This window comes from Syzygium oleosum, unplaced genomic scaffold, assembly GCF_021117445.2.
Source record: "Syzygium oleosum isolate NSW1041296 unplaced genomic scaffold, Sole_v2.1 Sole_v2.10, whole genome shotgun sequence".
NCBI lineage: Eukaryota > Viridiplantae > Streptophyta > Magnoliopsida > Myrtales > Myrtaceae > Syzygium > Syzygium oleosum.
The window spans coordinates 9,556,992-9,583,661 of record NW_026607494.1 but is presented as its reverse complement, the minus strand read 5'-3'; the positions used below and the strand labels follow the sequence as shown (position 1 = coordinate 9,583,661).

The following is a 26,670-nucleotide window of genomic DNA, read 5'->3' as shown; positions in this document are numbered from 1 at the left end:
AGAAGAAGCAAACGAAATGTGCGTGTGGAAGGTGGGAACCAGCTTGCACCGACCAAAAGAGGTCCTAAATATTAAGAGAATTGGGCGGGGGACTGTAGTAATGGAAGAGGAACATCGTACCGACTACTCATGACCATGACCATGATTGCCAGCGGCATCATTCCGTGGGTAAACGGGCCTCCAAAGGACACCACAAATTTCAAAAAGCTTCTTTCCCCGCCGTTCAACCCCTCCCACCTGTGCCGGTTTCGAGACAGCGACCCCATCTCTTTCCTTTTTGGTCAAACGTTGAATCGCCTCCCACGGATTGGATCGTATGCTTTTTTCTTAACTTTCTCGTGACCTTGTGTCGATGACCATTCTTTCCCGGAGAAATCTCGCCTCGACACCCGTTCGGAGTGAGACTGAGTTGGGATCGCCCCCGCCCCCGGAGAGCTCGGGTGGGATTCTTGTGTGGGTCGTTCATGATCCCCGGCAATCTTGCCTCGACCCGGTTTCGCATTGACCGAGTCGATCGCACCGCCGAATATCGCCGAGCTCATGTGGGTCCTATCTGATTCCCGCGATATCTACCTGTTATGAATACATCTGGTTCATAAATCTAGGACAAAGTACCCCTATCAGACGTTAGCAAGACATCCTTTCCTTACCCCAACTTGTCTCCTTCTTTAAAGTTCTTTAGTGGAGATTCACATCCACCATAGATTATGGAAACGACAAGCAAAACTGCTCAATAATAACTCTTCAACAATAGACTTCATTTTTGTAATTGGGTAGCGCTGACTTGTGCAGAATCCGAACCAACATTGAAGGATGCTACTGCTAGTAGTATCGAAGATAATCTGGGTCTCTATCCGGACTGACTGCACGGCAGTACAAATCTCTCCCGTTTATAGGGAAATCACGTGCTTGTGTGTCCCCGACGATATCGTAAACCAGGATTACAAGCCAAACACTCAAACATCACAGGTTATGTGAGCATGACTAGCATGGGATATTTCACAGCCGACGTGCTCACCAAATGGAGCAACGATCAAAGTCGCTCCATTTGGTCCAGTTGAGTTATGACTTGCCAATCTACAACTCTTATGAGTCACCCCCTTACTGTTTCAATGTATTCAAGCTGAACCGAAATCAATCACTGAGAGAAGCGCTCAATGCGCCGAATCTGTTGCCTCACTTTGACAAAGAAAGTGATTTGTTAATTCTTTGACCTCTTCAATAAATGAATTGCCATGTACAATCACCTCGTTGAAGCAATGAGTACAATCAGATTAATCAAAGCACCACTGTCGTTGGTCCTGGTGAGAAAGAACTACCAACCTTATTGACATTATGGAAACAAGAGGACAAATAAAGAGAAAAAGGGTGTCCAGTTTGAAGCTTGTCTGAACAGTTAATGTACATCCTCCCGGGAGCATTACTTTTCCAGAGTTCGGCAGGTCAAGAAAATTTACTAGGCGTGCACAGTTGGAAGCACTCGTAATTGGACGACTGGAGGATGAAAACTAACCATATTGAAAATTAACCATTTCCTCTCATTTCTTCGTACTGGTTTTGCTTCCCAATTCCATATCCTGGAGATTAAGCAGAAGATCGTCTGAATTCAGGAAAACCTTGTTGCTCGAATTTGAAATTGTATGGGCAATTTCTCTTGAAGCTTCAATTCTCCTCAAAGTGATAAATGCAGGATTGTTGGCTATAGCTTGACCTATCAACTGAGCACTTGCGGCCTCACCCTGTGACACACCGAGAGGAAATAGATCAATCAAGAGCCAAAACAAAAGAACCATCCAAGAATAGAGGTAACTGAAGTTGCAATGAACTATTGTTGCATCCCTAAATGAAACCTTTCTACGCAAGTAGCCTAGGCTATTTCAACAGGCCAAAGTACTATGAGCTCAATCTTGATTCATACCTGTGCTCTAATGACTGCACTCTTCTTGTCTTGTTCAGCTTTCTCCACGACAAATTTAGCCCTTTCAGCTTCTTGTGCAGCCACTTGTTTGGCTTCAATGGCGGCAGTGAACTCCTTTCCGAAAGTTAGACTAGTAATGGACACATCATCCAACGCAATATTGAAATTAGCTGCTCTGTCTGTCAATATCTTCCGTATTTCTCTACTGACAGCCTAAAACAGGAAAACCAAATTCTTAGCAAATATGTTAACAGTAACATATTGATAAGAATGGGCCTTAACAAAGGGAGAAGTAACAGATCCTGTAAACACTAATCAGTGATTTTGGGTTAATGGAACTCCACAGAGGCCTTACTTTAAAGGCCCGTACCATCTCAAAAACTAGAATCGAAATAAAGTCTATACAGAGATAACCAAAAATCACAAAATGTACAAATTTCAAAACTTAAATACATAAGTCTCATAAGGAAATAGAATCTGCTCCGAGGTATCAGATTTTATGATCTAAGATGCTAAAATCCAGAACTCGATTTTAAACACCAGGCACTGCTACTATACTAGCTAGGTACATACCAAATCAAGGATCGCCCGAAAAAGGGGAAGAGAATATAAAGTAGCAAAGGTGCATACATCACAATTTCAGTAAGACAAGCAACATCAACTGATGATTCAAATCACCATCAGCTTCTCACTTTTCCTGGCATGTAGATGTGACATTGAAAATCAACTCGCTGAACCGAAGAGAACCAAAACAGCTTGTTACCTCTCTTTGGGTAATAAGTTGGCTTGCATTGTACTGCGCAACCACAGCTTTCAAAGTTTCATGAATAATCGAAGGCAAAACCCTCTCATTATAGTTTTCTCCCAGCGTACGGTAAATTGTAGGTAATTGATCAGGTAAAGGACGAGTCAGGACTCGAAGTCCAATTTTGACCTACATTGAAAGAGATGCTTGATTTCAATGGGCATAAACTTTAACATTCAAAATGATTCTAACAAAGGTTAAGGGATTTTGGTGAACAACAAATCTAATGCAAAAGATTTTTCAGCAATGGCTACTGGTTGCCGAAAACACATGGAACAAGGTAATAAAATCTGACAGTCACATACAATGGAACATTTCAGCAGAAGCTCCCACAATCTCGTATTTGATGTTATTTTGTGTGTGTCAGCTATTTTCTGTGAACTCCATCAGCACAAATCAAGCAAAAGCAAACTGTGATATTCATTTCTGGCATTAATCACGATTAATGTTTCTACCTCAGCTCCAATGTGTGAGAAAAGGTTCTACATGCCTTCAGGACAACAATTGATTGCCTTTCCTTATTTGGTTGGGTAAGATGAGAATTATTTCCCAAAAGAACAACTGATGTATAAGACGGTAGAATGACAGAGACACCAGATTTGACCATCTACTATTACCAATGACACGAAAAGAAGAATAGGATCAAAAGAGGTGAAACTTACATGAAACCCAATGTATCTCCACAATTACGTTAGATGCATTGATAATTGTGGCCGGTAGTTTAATCAATCGATAACTAAAACAATTCTTTGATATGATCGCTCTGATTCAAACACAATCGAAGTTAATGCTTCTACTGCTATCACCAACTAACAGATGCCCATGGAGAATATCACCAAACCTATCAATTGATTTACTTAGCCCGTACTTGCCTGACGCATGTACATTGATTAGGAATGACCTGCCAGATTTTTCACAAAGATCCGATATCGTCATAATCAGAAAGGTTATCTTTTCACAGATTACAAGACAGCCTTTCATAAAAAAGTTGAAAGGAAAAACTTAAGAAAATACCTACTCTGCCTAATAGTGACAGTGTATTAAACAACAATTACCATCTGAAGGTCCCGACTTCCCGAAGTACTCTCGATCAAATGAGGTCGTGCTCGTACATCGTAGATAACTGGTCTCTCGAACCATGGTATCATTAGATGTGTCCCTTCAGGATAAACCTGCAAAATTACCAGTGAGTTCAGCATGATGAATCATCGAAACAAATCTCCATTTAGAAAACCAGAGGTCTATCATACATACATCTCTCCCCTAAATTAGTAAAAAATTTGTAGTTCAGCAAGCTCTAGCACCATCTCCTGATACCATGCATGCTTACCTTCTTGGAACAATTTTTTGTTTTTTTCAAGAACAGCGGAAGGAGGACTAGGGAAAGAAAGTCAGTTTTGAATGATACATCTCTCTCTTTGAAGACTATATAATCCACTATCATCTATTTCATGATCAAACAGTAAGCTATTGCACTTCATCAAATGAGTACCATGAATTCCTAAAAATTTAACATAAAAAAATTATTGACCAGAGAACCTTCCAAGTAAGAACCATATGCATGTGCAACAAACGCCCGAATAGGACAAGCACCCATAATGCAATACAAAAAAGTTGAGAAAACAAACTATATGAAGAAATATTTTAGAATGCAATTCCAAAGTGGGGACAGAGTAAGCACATAAGCATATTCAAAAGGCATGACCAGTTTTCTATCTACAGGTTCCCATGGATGTGTGTGTGTGTGTGTGCGCGCGTGGGGGGGAGAGAGAGAGAGAGAGAGAGATATTTTAGCACAAAACCACTCTCATGATATTAAGCTGTCATAAAGAACCTCGTCTTTAACACCAACTAGGCGGTTGAACATAATGGCTCTATGCCCTCCCTCGACATTGTAAAGACTGTTAGCGGCTCCATACAAGCCAAGACCACCAATCACTCCCAACTTGAGCAATGCAGATGCTGCCCCTCCTCCCGGCACTTTCGGAACTTTCACGTTCTTGAAATTCATCTTCCTATAACCACGAAAAGCCAAACATAAGTTCCTGCAAAGATGACAAACCTCATATCCATTTACTTTTCTCACAAGCCAAAAAGAATGAATTCAATCATCTGAAAACCCACCGGCCAAAGGAACAAATAGATTAGACAGTTCAATTTAAAGAAAAGTCCACTTGGGGGGCCAATAAATCCCATTCGTAATCAGTAGCAGACATGATGATTACATAACGTCTTTCGAGCATAAAACCCGGCATGAAAGGAAACCATACGACAAAAGCAACACCCCCAATGCATTTATTCTAGTGAAGCCAAAGATCTCTCCCAGGCAACAAGTTGAAATCCTGACCCTAAGCTAATCCAGAGCACCAAGACCACCCCCTAAAAGTATCCTCTTCAAGTCTGCCCAACGCTCCACACACCAGCAACCATAACCGACGTATTGCCAGCACCCCCCTTTTCAACTGATTCGGCAATTGGCATCACGAGCCTAAGAAGTGCAAGCTCACCAAACCGACGACCCCCGGCACGACACAGAACATAACGTGACTCATCTTGACTACATCTAGCTTCAAGCACGTTTTAGCCACCCATCATAGGATATATAAAAGAAAACCCAAACACATCGATTGGTCAACCGGGTGAAAACAAAAAGGGTCAAGAAAGAATTCCACCAACAACACATGCCGTCTCTGTGGCCACCGAGTACCCGAAAGACCCAAAATTCGAGAACAACGTAGAAACAAGATTCCCACTAGAAAAACAACGAACTCATGACCCGATTCCAGAGACCCCCAAAATGGCATTGCCCCCCCGACGCACGAGGATCTGAGCAAGATACTCAAGTTTGCTTTGTGGAGGGCTTAAGCACAACCCCCACTTCGGCAAAACTTAAAACCGTACCGATTCATTGGTTCTCTACCTTAAAGGAACTCACTTTCGGCAAACACCAAATGGGATTGCAAATCGAGGGACATTCACAGAAAACGGGAGAAGGAGAAGCAACAGGAACTCGTGTGTACCTTGCGCGGAACACAAAGGGAAGGAAGAGGAAAGAGAGGTTTGTAGGGTTTATTGACTCCTCGCCAGAAGCAAGCAATGGAGGAAGAGTTTACGGTCAGAGAGAGAGAGAGAGAGAGAGAGAGAGGGATGGGGTTGTGGGCCTGGATTTGTACGGTCAATGGGGGGTCAAGTTTTGTTCTGCTTTTTCCCTTCGTTTCATTCCATTTTCTTGGAAGATCATTGATCAAATCCTTTAAGCCCATGAGCCCAACTATCTCCAAGCCGTGACTTCCGTGGCCGTGAGCATTAAAAAAACAAGAGGAAAAGAAAAAAAAAATCGAGCACCCTGCGTTCGAGTCTTGCTATGTAGCACCATGCGTTCTTATTTTGGCAAAACGGCCGTCTCGGTACGAAGTGCCGATTCCATGTAAACGTGCTGGATCGAATTGGGGCCACGTCGATTTCGACCGCTAGATCTAGGTCAATGAGATTGCGAGAGATGGATGTCGCCTGTAAATGGTTACTGAATAGTCAGTTGCGTATATAGAGCTCGAAGTTTCGTCTCTATTTTTAGTGCTCTTCGCTCTTGATAGAGAAAAATGATGCGAATGATCCATAGGTTTTGGTCCAAAATGTAATGGTGTCAAAAATAAAAAATGAAGCCGAATTTGAAACTTCACAGAAATTCCAAAATTTAATCCCCGCAGTTTATTTCTACGTTCATTTTGCTCCCCCTCTCGTCCTTCACACAAAGCAAGTCCTAGGCATTGCTCGAGACTGGAGGTGATCGATAGATGAGTTTGAATCACCTCGGGCCCTTAAATAAGGCATAATCTGTTGTTCGAATCTACCCATAACCCCCAGAAAAAAAAAAAGAAAAAGAAAATCATATCGAAATTCGCCGAATCAAATTAAGTTGGGATTTATAACTAAATTGCCTTATCCAAGCTTTGCTTCAATCGGTGTTCGATCCCGGGCGGCCTTGGTCAGTTCCTGCTCATGCCCACGATAATGTCTGCCCGGAAAAAAAAAAAAAACGTGAGCTTAGTACGGAATATAACTGGAGGTGTACGGCATTGACTTTGTACTAATTAGATTTTTTTTTTAATATAACGCTATGAATTTCCATGTGGAAGACAGAGACGCACCACCTGCGACGATGTCTCTCTCTTCTTCGACGCAACCAACCCTTCTTTTCTGGCTTAACCGTTGACTTCGTACTAATTGAAATTTAAGGGTTTTGCTAGAAATTGAAATTTATGGTTTGTTGAATAGAATCCATCACGACATAATTTAGACTTGTTCCGTACGGAAGTCCCACCTTTCATGGGACAGCCACCGTACGTATATCCAGACAAAGTACCAAGAGGAGGCCACCATAAGCTATGCGATAAGAGCGCCGACTTTTTCGGGTTTTCGAAATCTGATTAGCCATCAGTTCGACGTTCATCGATGTGATCCTTAAACTTTTATTAAGTCATTTTCGAGTTTGATTTTGCATGTGCCGCCCAAATATAGAATTATACACTTGGTGAACATAATTTAAGTTGGTCAATGTCATAAAAATATCGATATGATAAATTAGGTACTAGGTGAATATTTAAGTTGGTCACGTCATCAAAAATCGATATGGGGCGGCCGATGAACATTTAGGTCATTCAAAAGATTCTTATGCCAAATATCATAAAAAAAAAATGTTGGTTAACATCATTACAAAAAGAGTAAATAGTATTCTGATGACATAAACTATATTTTCATTTTCGTTCAATAACCTCAATTAACATTGTATATATTCTTTTTCACGTGAAATAGATATCTGGGTTGAATTAATCAGCGCATTTGTCTTCTTTCTCGATACTTGAGTTCGAATTATCACGCTTGCGCATTCTCTTGGAGTCACTTTAAGGAGCACAGACCCGTATCTCTCTGATAATTACCCGGTACGTGCGAGACGAGGAGGCTACGACACCCGAAAAGGGCAGCTGGGTAATCAAAGAGTTTCGGACACCCGATTGATATCAAAACTAAAAATCGGAGTTTGAAATTTCTTCATACCCTTTTAATTGATAATTCTACGTGGTACTCTTTTCACTCCTTCGAATTCTATACGCCAGACAGCTTTTGTCATGCACGTATTCGTTCGTATTTTCTGATTTCCTTTTTTAAAGAGAGGATGGGTCTTGCTTCTTTTGAGTTTGGAATGCATGTTTATCCGCCAGATAGCTAAGATCAACGTGATCAAATAGATTGGTGATAAAAAAAAAAACGATGATCATTTTTCGCCCAAAACCTCCTGGTGATTAGGGAGGTGATTAGCGTGTGTTTAAGTAGAATTCTGTACGTCGACCGGAGGTTAACTCTTTTGTGTGACTGTCGCACCATGTGACCACTAACGCGAGGCATCAAGTGCCTAATCAAACGATGTCCATTTTCGAGTTCTGTTCACGAATCACATAAAAACATGAATGAAGGATTCGTGTCGCCATATCGAGATGTCACACATTATAGATGTCATTTTCTAGTAAAGTTGAAGCATATCGAGGCTAAGTCTTTCGTGCAATGTTTGTATTGTGTGATGACTTATGTGACATCGCACCCCTGATCAAGCGATATTAGTTGATGTTTGGCTCAATAATCATAACAATTCTTGCTCTTTTTCCTGATAGCTTAGATTTTTGAGAGAAAAATGATTTGTCTCACATGGTGCTAGAGCACGGATCAAAAGCTTAAATTCAGTTTACATGCGAGAGGGAGTGTTAAGAAGTACGCTGCAACAACAACATTGGCACGTAATGTCGGGATTTGAACCCTTGGTCCGTGCTCTGATTTCTTGTCTGACCGTGCAAACCGCGAAGCAAAACATGGTGATGGTGGCCTGGTCTGACTAGTCATAACTGAAAAATTAAGTGATTTGCTAATAACCTTCACCATGCATATTTTATGCTCGCACGGGCATATATATTGGGCTTTCTGGCTTCCATTCTCAACCAAGTTAAAGCAGGATCCCAGCAGAATCAAAACACCAGAGAGAGAGAGAGAGAGAGAGAGAGAGAGAGATGGAGGGGGGGAATGGCGGGCTTGAAGAGACACCAACATGGGCAGTCTCAATAATTTGCCTCTTCTTCTTCGTCGTCTCCTTCGTTATGGATTCTGGTCTTCACCACTTAACTGAGGTACTTTGTTCAACTACTGTTGGAGATCAGTAAACGTTGGTGTTTGTGCCGACAGCCTATGTAAATTTACATATTGTGCGTTGTCTCTTATAAGTTGATAACTTCATGTCCTGATGTTCTTGAGGTGGTGGTTGTGTTGATTGTCTTAGTTTCTCAAGAAGAGGAGGAGAAAGTCTCTCAATAAAGCTCTGGCAAAAATTAAAACAGGTCAGTCGAAAATGAATCTAAGAGTAGCCTTTTTCCACGTAAGAGAGTTTTACTTGCTCCAACGTTGTTGTAGGACTGTGTACTTCGGTTTTAATGACATTTAATGGAGATAATTTGCATTTGTTCGCTGTGTATATTCAGAGTGACATCAGTAGTTCATCTACAAGCATCGATTCTTACAAATTGTTAGCATCTATGCCTAGTTCGTAGGGCAAACGACTAATTATAAGGTTTGATATGGATGTGTAGAAATGATGAAAATGGGGTTCATATCACTGCTTCTGTCAATTTCGGAGATACCTATATCGAGAATATGCGTGACGGAGGCAGTGGCGAGCTCGTTTCTTCCATGCAAAGACGCAGTGGAGTTTGTGGAACCAGCTGTTTCGTCTGCAACTCAAGTTTCAGCGGCATCAGGCTTGAAGCCAGACTCAAACACCTCACTTGAAACTGCAGATGACGGATCGTTTTGCACAGCAAAGGTGGAGAAAAGAGGATTAATCTCTAGAAACTAGTCATCCATTTGTGTAGTCATCATCCTTGGAGAGTACTGCACATAGTTTATTGAGATTTGTTTATAAGTCACATTGCAGTTTCCTGGAACACGTAGTCATATTTAAAAGATCTCATCTAGTCTATTATGAATAATTTACTACAAAATTCAAGCACCTCGTAATGCTAATAATTTTTGGCTGAATAAATTGTAAATTTCATATAACTTTGATACAAGAGCAACCTGAATATCGATGCCAGAAACATAGCCAGCGCTAGATTTCGTTGGAGATAAACCATCTGTATCTTTGTGTACTGATTGCATGTTCTTCCTTTGGGTTGACAAATTTTCAGGGTATGGTTCCCTTAATTTCGAGGGATGGCGTGATCCAACTCAACATCTTCATCTCGGTGTTCGCTGTTTTTTATGTTTCTTACTGCCTCTTAACCATGTGCTTGGGAATTGCCAAGGTAATAAACGTACTGCCAAATGATTAGAAGATCATTGCAGTGCATATTAATATACGAACTTATGTCCTCACACGTTAAAGGAGTAATTGATGCGTTTGGTCTTGTCACAGATGGCAAAATGGAAGTCGTGGGAAGAAGAGACTCAAACCCTCGAGCATCAGATTGTTCATGGTAAGCTTCGACCTCCACTACCGGTCCTTGTCTACATGATCTCACCCCATAGATAGAGTTGCAATTTTAAGATGCAGATATTCATGTTCTGATCAAATGTGATTACTTGAGCAATTTGTTGCTCTTAGAGTAATGAAACTAGAGCTGAGCTCGGATGCAAGTGATTCCCATAAATGATTTTGATATACTCTCGGCATTACTATATTTGCTTGCAGATCCAAGGAGATTTCAGTTTACGCGTCAAACGTCATTTGGGCAGCGACATCTGAAATTCTGGAGTCGCCATTCTCTTTTACTTTGGCCGGTGAGTTCGCCGTAATTGTGAGCTAAGAATTAAGTATCTCGTTTACAGCTAGTGTGTGCGCTTCAAACCTATCAATAATCGAAATTAGAAATTTCATTCACATGCCATGATATCTATAAATGTTGCTGAGACAGCCATCACTCTTGTTTAATGGATTATTCTGTAGAACATGTTGCAGGGACTGCCACCACCCCATAGATACATGAATTGAACTTGCTCTATTTATTACGGTAGGCTACAGAACAATGTACGACCTAGGAATTGAACATTAAAATTATGATAATGTTGCTTAACAGAGCCAAACTCAGTCTGGCCATTGATTTATGCTGTCATCCTCAAGTATGGTTTCGGATTCCTGACTGAAATTATCCTTTATTATCATTGTTCAAGGTTTGTTTTGTCCGACAGTTCAGAGGGTCAATATCAAAAGCTGATTACTTCACTCTCCGTCATGGATTCATCATGGTAAGAGGATGTCTTCTTCTACCTTGTATTGGCAACTCTGGGGCGAAGATCTACTTATGGATGTGTGATGATTTCTGGACTTGAAGATTTTGTCGATGAAGTAGTTCCGCAAATTACAAAAGTCCTTTTACTTCATAGTTCTAGAGATAATGAAAACGTGAAATAGGTAGTCGTAAGTCATCCATCACCTCCTCATGCAATGACTAACTGTATTCTTCATTTTTACTTGCTCCTAGGCTAATACCTCTGGATGTAGCGATTTCAACTTCCAGAAGTTCGTTAATAGAGCTCTTGATGATGATTTCAAAAAAGTGGTCGAAACCAGGTGAAATATTCCCCCCAGAGTATTTGTCCAGCTTCAGTTCAACTGACGAAACTAATGAGATTTTGTCATCCTTTTATCAAAACAATGAAGTAATAGTGACCATTCTCGCAGATTTTGGATTTGGATCTTCTCCATATTCTTCATATTTTTCAGTGCGCACGGTAAGACAATACCTCGCAATATGCACAAAGCTTTTGAATATGTTGCAACTCCTTTTAAATGTTTAAGTAAAAAGGTATTCAATTCATAGAACTGTACTCCCAGCCAGAAGCAAAACTATCCATTGCTTAACACTTTCAACCTGATTTGAGTGCAGAGTTCTACAACTACTACTGGCTTCCTTTCATCCCTCTCGTGGTACGAACCATGGTTTGTCATGTTACTTTGTTCTGTGATGAGCGGATCCGATCAAGAAAACCCTTGTCCTGTTGCTTAGACTTTATTCTTCTTTTGCAGATTGTTCTAGCTGTCAGTACAAAGCTCCAAGTGATAATAACACAAATGTGCGTGCAGAGTTGCTCTACGAATTCTGTGACTCGAGGGACCTGTCTTGTGAAGCCCACGACGACTTGTTCTGGTTCGGACAACCCAATTGTCTCCTCCATCTCATCCAGTTCATCATGATCCAGGTTTGTATTGCTATTATCGTACCTGTCTCATCACTTGATCGAAAAAAATAAGGAACAAAGCTATTTAACTCTGATGTTTATTATACCGGGCTAAAAATGAGTGCCTCCGTGAGTCTAGCGGCTGACATCAACGGACAATAACTGGAAAAGCATAAGACAACTTCAGGCATAACATTTTCTCTTTTGATTTGGTTGCAGACCTCCTTTCAGCTGGCGTTCTTTGCTTGGACGTGGGTAAGTCTATTCGAGCAAGGTTGATTGAAACATTTGTTTTGACTGTTAGCTGATCCTGTTTGCAATAACAGTATGAGTTTGGCCTTAGATCTTGCTTCAACCAAGAAACCCAAGACATTGCCATAAGGATTTCTATCGGTGTGGCAGTGCAGATTCTGTGTGGTTATGTGACATTACCCCTTTATGCACTCGTCTCACAGGTACTAATTCACAGATCCTAGAGTCTCATTCATGTTGCTTATGGTTCATTCTACGATCCAGCCTAGAGAAACAACGAGAATGGTTCTTGTAGAGTAGAGATATGCTCTGCAAAATGACAATAATGCGTGTTAGCAATTGTGGAAATGTTGCATAATCGTTTGTGATGTTGTGTCTAAGCAGATGGGCTCTGGGATGACGAAGGCTGTGTTTTCCGACCGCGTAGCGGAAGGTCTCAAGAAATGGCACAAGGATGCGAGACGCAGGCTTTCAAAGAGCAGATCGATTTCAACCATGACCTCTTCAAGACTATCTTCAGCTGACACTTCGATTTCGGACAAGTACCTGCAGAACCAGGATGATGAACTTACTTCAGAAACTGCCACAAGTCCTCCTTCTAGCCTCGCCAATGTCACTGAAGACACACTGCAATATCACCGCATCTCTAGTACATCGATGTTGAACTTGTCGATACATGAAATTACCGAGGAAGAAAGTCCAGTGATCATAAGCAAAAGAGTCGTTTATGATGGGGAGATCTCCTTTGCCAGCAGCTGGAAAGATTCGGGCCGCTTAAAGCCGATTGAAGATTGTACTCCGATAACTGAAGGAGACGGCTCTGATCAGTTCACCGGATTTGATCGGTGACATCAAAGTTGGATGTGAATTGTGTACATTTTGTGTATGGTATAGCAACAACTCTTAATGTACTGAGAAGTTATCTCTTTTTCAAGGATCCTCCATTCCTCCATGTTCTTCAGATTGGTCCGGTTTACTTCTCATGAACATGGTCTCTCTTCATGAAGACTTCTGTGCAACAGAGTCTTGATTAGAACAATTCTAAAATGAATCAACAGAATGGTGGAGAGCTTAGTATTGAAAATGGAGTTAGTCGAGTTATCGCCATGCGAGACGAAATGCGACTAGGGGAGAGCGGTTCGAGAGTTGATAGGCTATGGGTCTAGCCTCGGACTTATCTTTCAAGTGCATGTTTCCGATTTTGGAACTTGAGACCTATGTTCTGGCAGCATTTCTATAATAGGACTAATATCACCAAAAACTTCAAATTGGTTATTTGTGCCACATTTACCTAAAACTAATTTTTGTATCACAAAAAATCCCAAATTGTTATATTCGTGTTACATTTATCTCAAACTCACAAATCCATGTCACATTTACCCTAAATTGTGATAAATCTGGGATTTTTTGGGTAAATATGACACGTGTGCACTAATTTGGGATAATGGGGACGAGTGTATCAGTTTGAGATTTTTTGAGTATAGAAATTAGTTTGGGAGTAAATGTGGCACGGATGTACCGATTCGACTTTTTTTGTGACACAAAAATTAGTTTGGGGTAAGTGTGGTACCAATGTACTAATTTAGGGTTTTTAATAGTATTAAGTGAATCTTTATAAAGGTCTTGTGGCCATTTGTTATCAATAACTAATTAAAGAACATTTTCATTTTAATACGTTGATTCTACGACACACGAGAAAGATAATACTTTAAAAATAACAAATATTTTGTATGTGTGAGGTTAACCAGCACTCATTAACAAAATCCTATTTATAAAGAGGAAACTTGTTAACGAGTGCTCCGATATTCATTAATCATAATTAGTAATGAATATCGGGTCTTTTAACAAGTATCCCTAAGACACAAGATGATTATGTCATTCTCCATGTCAAATCCATCTTGTAGTCGTTCATACATTGTAACGAGATATTGAACATAATACTAATGGAGAGTACATTGGTAAGGGGTAACAATTTGTGTTTTTTCGTGAAGATCTAGTTAGAATTCTGGATATCCCATTTCCGAGCTCCCATATCGATTTATGCAGATTTCCAAGTTTCTGAGACAAAATTAGTTCGGCGATAAATGCCTTATACTATATCGATTTAAGATATTTTGGGGAGATGAAAATTAGTTAACGACAAATATATTGGGACACCAATTTGACAATTTTTAATGGTATCACACTTTTATCTTTTATTCTTTTGGTCGAATATCACACTTTATTTCACTTCCATATTTTTTCACCCACTAACAAAGAATTCCTAGAGATCAACAAGGTAGGGAGAGGGAACATCCCCAAGCATTTCCACAAGTCTCCCTTCCCTCCTCCGGTGGAGTGAAATGGGTGATGTCTTCTCGTTCTGTATCTGAATTTGAGAGAGAGAGAGAGAGAGAGAGAGAGATGGTACTACCGGTATTGAAGTTAGGAACCCTGGCTGTGAAAACCTTCAGCAAACCCATCGCCAATCGCATCAAGAAAGAAGCCGCGCATCACGCCAAGTTCAGACAGCTCATCATCAATCTTGCCCAGGTTTATCTTTTTCATCCCTCTCTCTCATTATTGTCGAAGACGATGCCTTCTTTATTCAGTTTTCTCACGTGGGTCGAGTCATAGTTTGCTGTTCTTAGTGCTTGATCGTTAATTTCTGCGAGCTTGATATTGGGTTTTGGAGCTTCGGTCCCGTTTGTTAGTCTGGGGCATAGGAGACTCTGTGTTCTGTTTGTAACTTTTGAGCATGTTGGACTGCCAGTGGTGGATGATTGAAAACCCTTTACTTGTTTCCAATAAGGCGAACCACAGGTTTTCCACGCAAATTCAAAGGCGCATTTACGGTCATGCGACCGACGTCGCCATACGGCCTTTGAATGAAGAGAAGGCTGTCCAGGCTGCTGCTGATCTCGCTGGTGAACTATTTGTGTTCTCGGTAGGTACTGCGACTTCCCCATTTCCTATTCCTCCTCCACACGTGTGCTGGCGATTGAATTTTGTGGCAATTTGATGCTTGCGGGTGAACTCATCACAAGAGGATATGAATGGAACAAAATCATGAATTTTTTTGTTTGTGACTCCAAGATGTGAATAAGCATATTCGGGTGGTGCCCTGTTCACTAAATGTTGCAGCCACAAAATCATTTGAGATTACATGCTATTGTTAGTTTTTGTTTTCAAGAAGGTATGGAACATGTACTTGATCCAGGAGTGTATTGGACAATCTAGAGAAATTGTTGCTCAGGTGATTATTTTATGCTTTTCTTGGCATTCGAGAGATTGTCACGGTGAATGTTTTTGTCCCTTCATTGGGTTTACATGGAAGTGCTGCTCGTTTTCCTTAAAACAGAAGTACCTTGTGAAAAAAAGTTTGTCTATTTCTACTGTATTGGCATGCTTTTGTCCCTCATGACCATTAAAAAAATATGGCGGAAACACATTTTACTGGTCATTCTACCCGTTAGAGGAAGCTGGATAAGTTTAATAAATATTTGTAGCTGTTATGAGTATGTTCATCCTTAGCAGAATTGCTCGTCAAAATGAAAGGCTGCAGTCATACGGGGTGTGTTTTACATAATTTCCAGTGAGGACTTCTGTTTTCCTCCTTTTGGAGAATTTCTCCTACGGGGGATATATTAGTCCAGTGAAATGCTAAATTGATGACTGTGCTAGCTGCAAGCATATGAAAGATATTGATTTTCTCACTGTTATGACCTCCCATTTTTTGGGTCATTCTCACGTCCTCAAATGATTCTCGCACTTCCTCAGGTGGCCGGAGCGGCTCTTATATTTGAAGTCCAAAGAAGTTCCAGATCAGAGGCAAGAAAAGAGGAGTTGCGCAGACAGGAACTAGAGGTATCCGTCGATATGAGTTTTCCTGCTTGCTTTTCTTTTCCTTTCTCTCTCTAGGCTTGGGTGATAGTCATCGTAGAAGTTTCTGTGAGGCATGCCTATCCATTTGGTTTAAGCTTCATATGCTTTGGAATGACATTGTATATGGCTAATTGGAGACATTGCAACATCTGTCAATTCACCTTTCGTCAAATGAAGGTACTTCGTGTTTTATATTAGCGTCAATTGAGCAGCTGAAGGAGCATGGATATAATGTCAGAAACTTTCTCATGAGCTGTTATTGTCCAGAGACTGGCAAATAACGACCGTTAACTGCTGAAGTTTCCTTCCGTAACTTAACTTTGGCAGGACTATTACTTTCACATGGTAGTGGCGAAAGCAAAATTCTTGAGGAATGACAAAAATGTTTGTTCTGGTCTGACAAAGTTGCTTGCTACATTATATATATAGAAGTCTGTGCTCTTTTTCCTTCTTCATCCATTGTGTACCATGGCGTAGGCAATGAAAAGGAGAGACGAAGAATTAGCTAGAGAAGTTGAGCTGCTTAGGCGGAGAGTTGAAGAACTGGATGGACTTGCTGAAGGACGTGGACTTACTGGTATAAGGCAAACACACACAACTGTAAATGAGAGTGCAAGACCATCTTGATTCCTGTGCTTATAGCTCACACTACCACTGACCAATTTTGTGAACTCAAATATAGAATTGCTATCTGCTGGCCGGAGTCTTGATTTTTTCTGACTAATATGGTCAAACAGATTAAACTAGATTGTACCCAAATACAGAATCTATGAAGCATGACGTGAATAATTTCCGTCTCTCCTTTTACTAATATTTCTCCTTATATTTCTGTCTGTTACCGTCCGTACGCCTTTAAGATGTTTGCCGGGGTGGTCGTTCTGATGATTAACGATGTCGGATTACAAGTTGCGTGTCATTCTTTTTACATGTGTTTTGTGTTAAGAAGGCTTCGGTGGGGATTCTCCGAAAGGGTTGGTTAGTTGTTACTAAATCCTGGGCATTTATGTCGATTATATATGTGCGCATGTGCTTGCCTGTGTGTGTACGAACAACAGAAATCTCACGGTCAGTTTGTATTGAAAATTATTCGGATTGCTAGATGACGAGGTGTTTTGGCATGTAAAGATGAACACTATATTGATGACAACTTATAATTTTGACATTTCTCTTGTTTTACATTTCTGATGATCATGAAAAAAAAACTTTAGCAGAATAAATAGGACAAGTGCTTCTTGTAGTACAGAATTCCATAGTTGGAGTTCCTCATCTTCTTCTTCTGTTCAGCAATAGTGGTCATTTAACCATGACAGCTGAAAGTGGAAGCATCAATGGAGCAGATTTTGGAGCTCTTCATCAAAACAATCTATATAAGTGGACTCAAGCTTTTTGTCCAGCAAAACTTCTTTAATCTTAGCATGGTTCTCTCTCACTTTGCTCCCGTATGCATCTCCTTCATCCATCACTGTCCTCACAGCCTTCCACACGGAGTCCTTCGTCAGGCGCCCATCTTCTTCGCCTTTCTCTACTTCGACTCCGACCTTCAAGTTGTTGCCCATCATCCTCGCATTGAATATCTGATCGCCCACTTGCGGCAATAGCACGAGCTGACACTTGTTGACAAGTGCTTCAATGAGAGAGCTGCTTCCACAATGCGTGATGAAGCAACCAATGGCTGGGTGCTGAAGTATCAACTGTTGTGGGACCCAACCCCCGTATACTATACCCCGTCCTTGAACCCTTTCTTCGAATTTGTCGGGCAAGGCTTCCTCAATTGATGATGTTCCGAAAGGTGGCTTGAGTGCTGCTAGAAAAGGCAACCCCGTAAGTTCTAAACCCAGCAGTAGTTCTTGGAATTGATCCTTCTGCGTTGTGCATTCGCTTCCGAATGCACAGTAAACCACTGAGCCAGCCTCGAAATCTCCTAGCCACTTGACCCATTTCTCATCTAGGGCAGAACTTGATGGCTCGGGTATGACTGGTCCAGAAAGCAAAACAGGCTTCTTAAATTGGCTTTTCAGGTACTCAATGTAGGGCTGCTCAATTTCTCGGCATGATCTAAAACTCAGTATGTCGGACTCAACATATCCAGCGAACATGCGATCTGAGAACCCGATATTGCTGCCGAAAGTCAGGAACCTTCTTGCAACCAGGGATCTGGCCTCGTGGAGGTGGAGCTTGATTGATGAATCTGGGAAGCCAGCTGGGGGGACCATGTAGTCGGCCTCCGTTAACTTGTGCACACTGAGGTGCCTCGCCGGAGATAGGGTGTAGCTGATGGTTACGGGACTGACGATGCAATAATGGACCGACTTGATCCCCAGGTCACGTGCGATGGCAGGCAGCCAGTGAGTGAAGTCATGGAAGACACAGTGAGGCTTCAGGGTCTCAAGGATTTGGCGAATTGTCGGCTCGGTTTGGTCCATGGCGGTCATGATGAGAGGGTGGAGCGGGTAGGGCACGTCAGAGGTGGTCTCTGCATCAGGAGGGAGTCCCTCCACCTGAGGGATGGCAATTGGGACGAACGTGATGAGGTCGGGACGGCCGTTGAAGTGCTCCAACTTGGCGCGGGTCCTGGTAGGGATGAGGAAGGAGATCCTGTGGCCTTTCTTGGCCAGCTTGTTGGCAAGGTGAAGGAACGGAGTCAGGTGGCCCATTGCCAACCAGGGGTACATTGCAATGTGCAAGCTTGATTCAACCATGATCCTGGCCAATCCAATAGAGAAATTAAGGAAAAGTACGAGATTGGTGCGTGTCGTTTTCAAATAGTTTGAGGAGAAACGGTCATGTTAACGGCATGTCTCGAGCAAAACTATTCAAGGATTGTTGCATTTTGAGGATTGCTGGGAAAAGAGAAGAAAATATGAAACCACAACAGTGGCAGATCACTTTTATCATAGAGCTCTCCTATAACATAGCCGTGACCGCTTTGATCGAAAAGAAACATCAGATCACGAGCTATCTTTGAGATGATCAGAAACGAAACATCCAATCACGTAACGTCGTTTTACCTTTTAAAGACAACCACATGGTAGAAAGATGGAAAAGGACTAATCTCTTTTGACGATTTACTAATTTTGAACCGATATTCCATGTTAAGATTGAAATAAAAAAAAACACTATGGAAAAATACGAAACACTGAGCAGTTCATCCCAAAATAACATTTTCCTTTTTTGGGAATTTTCTACAAAACTGCAAAATAGAGAGCTTTAGCTTAAAACACGCGAACCGTAAATATCCGGAGTTTGATTTTTCGACCCGAGATTTGGCAAATCCATGGCATTATCTGAAAGCGTATGCGGGGTGAGATGTTTCGCTGATCAATTATGGAAACCGTGGCAAGAAATTAAACGGAAGAGAGAAATGTAATAGAACTGGAACAAGATAATGTCGTGAGATTATTACAATGTAGCGCCACACAAAATCGCAGGAAACTATCGAGGAAAGAAGAAGAAGAAGGAAAAGCAAGAAGAATACCTGTTGGACAGAAATGCCAAATGCACAGTAATTCTGTAGGACGAGAGGAAGATGAAGAGACTATTAAAAGGAGGAAGAGGGAGAGAAAGAACTGAATCTGTTATGTTGGCTATATTTTCTCCCAAGTTTGTGGAAGTAGCATGAGGTACGGTCTGTCATCTGTTTTTGCTGTTGCTCCAACTACTCCATAAATGCTTTCGGTATATTCATGTAGTCAGCCATTATCCCGACCAATATGTCACTTATTAAAGTTTGTGAACTGCATATTCTGAGGTGCGTGACTGCGTGGGTGAGCCTATTTCCACAGCTCATGTAATAAACGATGCAACTGACTGCACCCCGTAAATGAACACTCGAAGTCTTCGGCCTCGTCCCTCGACTCTGCAGATTTTCTGGAATCAATCTCCTCCTCTTCATGTAACCATTTTTCATGGTTATCACATGATTCTAATTTGAAGGTCCTGTCACAGTTTGACCTCTATCCAAGCAAGGCTTAGGTTTAGCCTAGCTGAGAAGAAGCCAATAGAGAAATTCTCATGGCTGGCTTCAAATTCACATGCCAAGGCATTTTCATGCACTGTGGTCAATTTTCTCGCATTTTGTCACTATGCATGAAAGACAACTATTGTTATTGGAAAACCTTTCTAGGAGCAAAGCCAGAATGAAAAAAAATGACCATCAACCAGCTGAAAATATGTTAAATGAAAGCTTTCAGAGTTCAGCAGAAAATCCTTATTCTCCAATATTACAAGCCACTTTTTTCCATTATTGATCATTTCTTGGCCATATCAAATCCACACTACAAGGAAAAAAATTCCAAGACCAAGTGTATACTTTCCTATGAGGAAGGTCCTTGAACCAAGTACAAGAAACCAGAGAAATAAACAAGATGTGAAGTACATGATGTGTTCGGCAGGAAAGACAAGCAGAAACCTCTACTGCACAATCTACATTTCCTTCCAAGGATTTATTGGATACAAAATAAATAGCTACCAATGCATCGAATTATTTCCCATCAACGAGGTACTGGCGGTGTCAATCAAGCTAGTGTTGAACTGAAGACCAGGAATTCGCGTCGACCCAGTTAAAAGCTATAGGGCTCAGAAAAGCATCAGGAATGCCGAAGGAACTGACCAAAGCGAGTGCGTGTGGTCTCAACTCGCTGCAGAGCTTCGCCACTTCCTTCCGTACAGCAGCGGCATTCTCGGTCGATAAGTAGCCGTACCGTAAGAATGAAGCGTCCTCTTCCATGCAGGTCAAGGCATACATGGATCTCAGCAGAGCCAGCATGTCCTGTAGATAATCATGTACATCGATTTGCACATTCAGTACAACCTGAAACACGTTGCACAACCACAAAAGTGCACTCGAGAAAGCACACCAAGGCTTATAAGTCTCTCCTATACTTAGCACTACAGGACAGCTTGTCATGTCATCTAATTCATAGATAAAGGGGATGAAAGCATAAAATTCGTGGAAACAAATATCCTTCCACTCAAGGTGCATATGTTGCAGGATACCTACCCGAAATCATCGCCTCATTGACAAATCAAGAATATGTTTTATATGCATTATAATTTTGGCTATAACGTTGGGCTTTAGACATTTGCAGCGATTTTTACTGTAGCTTTCTTTTACTGTAGCTTCTGAAATAATTGCATTAGGCTTCACCAATTAAGAACTATGAGATTATACACAGATATGAACATCCAAGATTTCTTACTTAGTGTTTTGGCACTTTTCACATTTATTTGACTGTAAAACCAGATGCCAGAAGGGAAGCAGATCAACTTTCCAATCATTTCCTGATTTTGTTTTTTCATTCAAATCATAGATAGCCTACTGTGTTATTTTAGTTACATCAAATCCTGCCAAACTGAACAATAATAAACTGCTCATTCCTCAAAGTGAATGTTATATCAGTATTGGGGAGAATAAACACAGATTTACCTTCAATGAACCAGCTGGTGATTTTTCTTCAACTACTAGGAAATTTTGCAGTACACATCGTTCTGAAAAAGCTCGACCCAAGTCTTCTGCAAGCTGGTAACTCTGGGATGGTGAAAGAAAACAACTTTAGAGAGAGAGAGAGAGAGAGAGAGAGAGAGAGAGAGAGAGAGAGAGAGAGAGAGAGAGGCGTTATTTAGTCATAACATATACTCACTGAAAGTAATGCATGCTCTTTCATTTCTCCTTGTGCTTGACGTTGCAATATCTCCTCAGCAAAACGTTTCAATAAATCTCTCTCCCTCGCATGGAAGGCATCAACCTGGAAGTGGCCACTTCTAAGCACAGTACTGGGGAGCTGCTGTGGTATCACAGGGCATGGTCCATTCATGTGTTCCAATCCCAACCCTTTAAATGGCTTATTTCTCTTTCGAGCCGCTAGATATTCAGCAAAGAGTGTCTTGCTTATCTGAATTCACAATAGCACACATCCGATTGAGAAAATCTTTTAAGAGCACAGATAATTAGTAGGAAATATCACCTGTTGCATTACAAGGAGAATATACAAAGGCAAACTACCAACTAAGATAAGTAGTACATGCTGGTAAGACAGATATAGCATGGGATGGGACAGGGATTTACAAGCATGTGACCCATAAAGGGAAAAGGGAAGAATGAAAATATCAGCGCTCCATGTCTTAACCAGTTCGATGGAGGCCTTTTCAACTACATTTAACAAGATTTAGAACAATCTTTTTGTTCATTTTCCCACTTTTAGCTGGGCGACAGATGTTTGCACCCATCAGTGGCGACGGCTCTGCAATTTTCTTTTTTAGAGAACCAAAGGTAAAAACAAATGAACAAAAAACCAGTCGAAATGCTAACTTTTGCAGCCCCAATGATGATAAAAACGAAAAAAGTTGCATAAACATATATTTTACGTGCTTGGATGGCATTTCATTGTTTATTGCACTTCTCACTACTTTAGACAAAAATAGAGACCTAAGAAAAGTAGGGAACGACAAGAAAAAGTGACCATCCCAAGCATGCTCATCTTTAAAGAGATTACAACTAGAGGGTCCTTCAGAATAGAAGTTGCAAAATCATGTCACTGATTTTTTTGCCTAACTACCACATAAACTGTGACCAATTAAAAGCACTCAAATCTATTCTGAATTTAACACTAACAGATCCTAAACATGGTTTTATATCCATGTCCCTTGGTCTCACTATCAGAAAGAAAATAAGCAACAAATCAAATAGACAAATTCACTACCGAAGTGCTTCAAAATAATTAACTTGTTGTTTTCCTTTTGCAGTAGGAATTTAAAGGTGCCAACCTGTTGCATCAAAACATTGTTGTCCCCTTCAAATGTGGACTGCACGTCTTTTTCACTTTTCAAATGGCCAACACGATTTTCAGTCTTGAGGCCTTGTCCTCCACAAGCTTCACGACATTCCTGATTCAACAAAAAGAGTTAAAAAAGGCAGCCCATGGAAGTATATTGAACTCTATATGTATGAAAGAACCTGAAGAGTCCGCATGTTATGCCAGGTAAATGAAGCCTTAAACGCGCTAGAGAGAATGTGAATGGTTTTGTTTAATTCAGGTGTCCGCTTCATGTAAATCATCTTCAAGTGGTTAGCAGAGAAACTCATTGCATATCTGCAACAGAACGAAATAATGCTCAGAACAACGTAAACTTATGCTAAATTGTCAAACTAGCGACTCAGATTTATGAACCTTATTGTTAGGTGTTTGCATATTTCTAGGCTGATCATATAATAGCTAATAAAACAATGCATACCAATAAAGCTAGCGATTCAAACTAGCACTCATTAACTGATAAATTTGACTTGAAATTTTTTGTGTGCTTGTTGAATGGCAATAAGTATAAGGAACACACAACGCTAAAAAATTGAATTCCAGAACATCTGAACTTAAGGGAAAAAAAGGGTTAACCATGGGACAATTGACATATTTCATTTTTTCCTAATGCAAAACTAATGAAAGGAGGTCATAACAATTTCTAGGAATGATGCAGGGTGTCGAAATAATTCAACAAAAACTGAAACCACGTGTCACAGCAATTTAATTAAACCCAAAGGCAAAGTTACTTGATGAGAGTGAAGGTTATACAATAAAGTCTGTGCTGCAACTTGCAAATGTTGTCTTTTTCCGTAGAATATTAACAATATCCAACCAATGTAGAAAACACATCTCATGACATGATATTAAAACGAAGACAATCGAGCCTATTAATGCAATTAGTGAGAGAAAACTAACGTCTTTGCAAGGAGAGGTAAGAGTCTCCGTTGATGACTTGGGTAGTCAAGCAATAGTACTTCAGGCTGGTTGGGTGCAATTGAAAATGCTCGCCTTGACAATGCATACCTTATGGCAATTGTCAAACCAATCTGACAAAATTAACATCAAGACACACATGATGGTTGTATAGAATTCACCTCCGGTCATCGCATAGCAATTCTAAAGTTTAACTTAAATTACCTTGGCAGAGTAAATTGCACTGACTGCAATATTTACACGTCCAGCTGTTAAAGGGGCCAAGAATGCTGCAAATCTCTGGACAATAGAAGTGCAACCATCACTTGAGAAACTCCATTGAACATATAAATCATATTCTCCGGCTGCTATCCAGCTCAAAAATGTCAAGAAAAAAAAAACAAAAAAGAACATAAGAAAGTTGTATGTCTGCAATTTTAGATGTGAATTACTTGATCAGGGTCTTTTATAGCACTAAGATATTTCCCATCTGGTGAAACATCAGCCACTGAATTCAACAAGTTCTCCCATGGTATCCGCACGTTATCAAACCTAATCCACCGCATTGAAGGAACTTCTTAGACCATACAAAGATATGCACATCTGAGCAAAATTTGTACCGATGAACAACAAGTAATTACCATATCCGACCATTGTCAACACCATTCAGACCAATTTTATGCCCACAATCGGCTATACGTATGTTAGGACAGATGTTGCCATCTGCATCTCTTATCTGTACTATAAATGCATGGACCCCTTGATTGATCCCATTGATATGGAGCTGGGAAAAAGCCACTGTGTGCGTTGCATGCTGCACAGCCACGATAACAATTATATTAATAGTGAGGACACACGGTACTTTTATACGATAAAATAGTAAGACGCAGTGTCGTATTTCATGGCTACATGCTACAAGGAAATTCTATTTTGCGAGTAAAAATGTCATTACATTTGCTGCTCCTCCAATCCAATATTTCTGTGCTGACTCACATGGAGTGTTAATAATAAACTCCCTGGCCCTTGGATCATATGTTGTAACTGTTTCGATGCCTCGAACCTGACAGCACAAACCCCAATAGCAGTCAGTTAAAACAAAAAATCATCAAGGAATAAACACACACATCGAATTCACTCATAAATAGGACCCTTCAGAAAAGAGAGTCGGTCGTAGAATAGTTCACTAAAGCTGCGTACATTACTCCCATGCCCCAATTCAGTCATCGCAAAGCAACCCTTGACCACATAATTCTCGGTGTCTCTCAACCACTTCACGTGGTGCCGCTCTGTGCCGAAAAATTGAATAGCACCACCCCTGAAATCCCATCAACGCACACAGATGTAAGCATCCTTACAATCATACTAATCTTTACCTAGGCAGAGAAGTAATGCGGGACGCAGACCAAGCACATAACAACATATGCAGAAAAACAGAGGAGACTCGCAGAGCCATCGAAGAGAAAGATTCCTACCGGGTCTGTGAAAATTGCCAGACAACAACGAACCGCATAAACAGAGAATACAATTGTCCATAATGGTATCGGACCGAGTACGGAATTGAACGCTAATGACTACAAACATTATGAAATCAAGCAACTTGCTCCTCCAATGCCAACTAAAACGTCAAAAAAAGCTCCAATTCACCAAACTGCCGACCCAAAGAACACAATCGCCGTTCGATCATCGAATCAAAACTCAAGCCCACACAAGCGAGAGACGCACCACAAGAAGAAGTGAACCCCGAGCTTGATCGCCAGCGAGTGATCGAATATCCCGACCACCTCGTTCAGCGCGAACTTCCGCAGCTCGTCCTCCACGGTCTTCCCCGTGAGCCACCCCTCGAAGACGCCCGTCTCGAGCAGGAACTCGATCCTCCTCATCGTCATCTCCCGCTGCTGCTCCATCGACTGGTTGTAGTCCGGCGAGACGAAGACCCGGCCGCCCAGCTTCCTGGGGTTGAAGAGCCTGCTCTGGGACATGAGCCCGAACAGCCAGTCCCGCTCCCGCAGGTTGTGGCCGTCCAGGAGCGCCCGCATCGCGTCGGTGTCGAAGCGGGTCGGCTCGGCGAGCTCCGGCGGGGAGTAGCCGAGGCACGGGGTCCAGGAAAGGGGCGGGGTCTGGGGAGGAGATGGGTGTTGTTGGGTCAGGTGGTTCTTGAGGATCTGGGCACGCCATGAGGCTCGATCCATCGCAGGGAATTCGAAGGTTTCTTGACGGAGCGAGGGGAGAAAGATGAAGATGGGAACCTCTGAAAAGATTGGACTCTTCTCCCTGAGGAGGAGGAGGAGGAGGAGGAGGAGAGCAGAAGGAGAGGGAGGCGGGGTCGGCCGTGGAAACCGGTGCTCCGGCGTTGACCGGAGAAGCTGTCCCTACGCGCGCAGGGTTCGCGTCTGACATGCACCCGTCCGCCGACGAATTATTCTTTTTAGCTTCGAGAAATTAAGGATAAGCCTAAAACTTGTCGCGAAAGTGCGACTGAGTCCTAAATCTTTTATCAAATTGATGCGATCAAGTCCTTCCATCATGGCAGGCGGAGAATGGTAACAAGTTTTATGAATCGATTGCACCAACTTAACAAATTTGAGGGCTTGATTGTACCGATTTGACAAGTTTTATAACTAATTACATATTTTGAAAGTTTTAGAACTTAATTATACTTTTATAATAAGTTTTGGGATTGATTGCACTTTTTGAAAATTTCATGACTCGGTTGCATTTTCGCGACAAGTTTTAAGACTTCCAGTGCACTCGTCCCGAGAAACTAGGAAAGTTTTTGCAATTGGGAAATTGGTACGAATGGTCCTTGAACATTGACTCAATGTGCAATGTGATCTCTAAATTTTAGCCCAATAAGCAATATCATCCCCGAAATTTTAATTTGTTCCTTAAACTTTTCGTACATGTTCAAT

General features: G+C 41.3%; 4 protein-coding genes and 1 pseudogene across 5 annotated transcripts; 2 read left to right on the top strand and 3 right to left on the bottom strand.

Annotated features, from left to right (window-relative positions):
• Positions 1–1,197: 1,197 nt before the first annotated feature.
• LOC115685591 (prohibitin-1, mitochondrial) lies at positions 1,198–5,647 on the bottom strand. Its single transcript, XM_056315541.1, has 6 exons — positions 5,625–5,647; positions 4,558–4,738; positions 3,779–3,895; positions 2,682–2,852; positions 1,919–2,131; positions 1,198–1,739 (listed from the first exon to the last, which is right to left on the bottom strand). The coding sequence occupies exons 1-6, from the start codon at positions 5,630–5,632 to the stop codon at positions 1,539–1,541; spliced, it is 891 nt and encodes a 296-aa protein (XP_056171516.1). The 5' UTR covers positions 5,633–5,647; the 3' UTR covers positions 1,198–1,538.
• Positions 5,648–8,779: 3,132 nt separating this feature from the next.
• Positions 8,780–13,048, top strand: LOC115685590 (MLO-like protein 2; annotated as a pseudogene).
• A 1,429-nt stretch (positions 13,049–14,477) lies between these two features.
• On the top strand, positions 14,478–16,852 carry LOC115685532 (OPA3-like protein). Of its 2 annotated transcripts, none has more exons than XM_030610609.2 (4): positions 14,478–14,723; positions 14,983–15,117; positions 15,951–16,037; positions 16,268–16,514. In XM_030610609.2, the coding sequence occupies exons 1-4, from the start codon at positions 14,541–14,543 to the stop codon at positions 16,334–16,336; spliced, it is 474 nt and encodes a 157-aa protein (XP_030466469.1). In that variant the 5' UTR covers positions 14,478–14,540; the 3' UTR covers positions 16,337–16,514. The 2 variants fall into 2 exon arrangements, with proteins under 2 accessions (XP_030466469.1, XP_030466468.1); XM_030610608.2 differs by lacking the exon at positions 16,268–16,514 and adding an exon at positions 16,533–16,852 and having other exon boundaries at positions 14,483–14,723.
• Positions 16,853–17,165: 313 nt separating this feature from the next.
• LOC115685531 (cyanidin 3-O-galactoside 2''-O-xylosyltransferase FGGT1-like) lies at positions 17,166–20,074 on the bottom strand. Its single transcript, XM_030610606.2, has 2 exons — positions 19,531–20,074; positions 17,166–18,758 (listed from the first exon to the last, which is right to left on the bottom strand). The coding sequence occupies exon 2, from the start codon at positions 18,752–18,754 to the stop codon at positions 17,381–17,383; it is 1,374 nt and encodes a 457-aa protein (XP_030466466.1). The 5' UTR covers positions 18,755–18,758; positions 19,531–20,074; the 3' UTR covers positions 17,166–17,380.
• Positions 20,075–20,223: 149 nt separating this feature from the next.
• LOC115685530 (acyl-coenzyme A oxidase 3, peroxisomal-like) lies at positions 20,224–26,038 on the bottom strand. Its single transcript, XM_030610605.2, has 12 exons — positions 25,484–26,038; positions 24,959–25,076; positions 24,714–24,821; positions 24,403–24,575; positions 24,214–24,313; positions 23,987–24,061; positions 23,765–23,895; positions 23,008–23,143; positions 22,818–22,937; positions 21,695–21,946; positions 21,481–21,582; positions 20,224–20,823 (listed from the first exon to the last, which is right to left on the bottom strand). The coding sequence occupies exons 1-12, from the start codon at positions 25,948–25,950 to the stop codon at positions 20,575–20,577; spliced, it is 2,031 nt and encodes a 676-aa protein (XP_030466465.1). The 5' UTR covers positions 25,951–26,038; the 3' UTR covers positions 20,224–20,574.
• Between the last annotated feature and the right edge of the window lie 632 nt (positions 26,039–26,670).

Coding starts and splice junctions, on each gene's coding strand:
- LOC115685591 (XM_056315541.1), bottom strand. Junction 2,853..3,778: donor GAAGTCGGGACCTTCAGATG/GTAATTGTTGTT, acceptor CTTTCAATGTAG/GTCAAAATTGGACTTCGAGT. Junction 2,132..2,681: donor AACTTATTACCCAAAGAGAG/GTAACAAGCTGT, acceptor TTCCTGTTTTAG/GCTGTCAGTAGAGAAATACG.
- LOC115685532 (XM_030610608.2), top strand. CDS start 14,541: ATGTCTTCTCGTTCTGTATCTGAATTTGAGAGAGAGAGAGAGAGAGAG. Junction 15,118..15,950: donor GTGAACTATTTGTGTTCTCG/GTAGGTACTGCG, acceptor GCACTTCCTCAG/GTGGCCGGAGCGGCTCTTAT. Junction 16,038..16,532: donor TGCGCAGACAGGAACTAGAG/GTATCCGTCGAT, acceptor ACCATGGCGTAG/GCAATGAAAAGGAGAGACGA.
- LOC115685531 (XM_030610606.2), bottom strand. CDS start 18,754: ATGGTTGAATCAAGCTTGCACATTGCAATGTACCCCTGGTTGGCAATG.
- LOC115685530 (XM_030610605.2), bottom strand. CDS start 25,950: ATGGATCGAGCCTCATGGCGTGCCCAGATCCTCAAGAACCACCTGACC. Junction 24,062..24,213: donor CTATAAAAGACCCTGATCAA/GTAATTCACATC, acceptor TCTATTGTCCAG/AGATTTGCAGCATTCTTGGC. Junction 21,947..22,817: donor ACAATGTTTTGATGCAACAG/GTTGGCACCTTT, acceptor TTGTGAATTCAG/ATAAGCAAGACACTCTTTGC.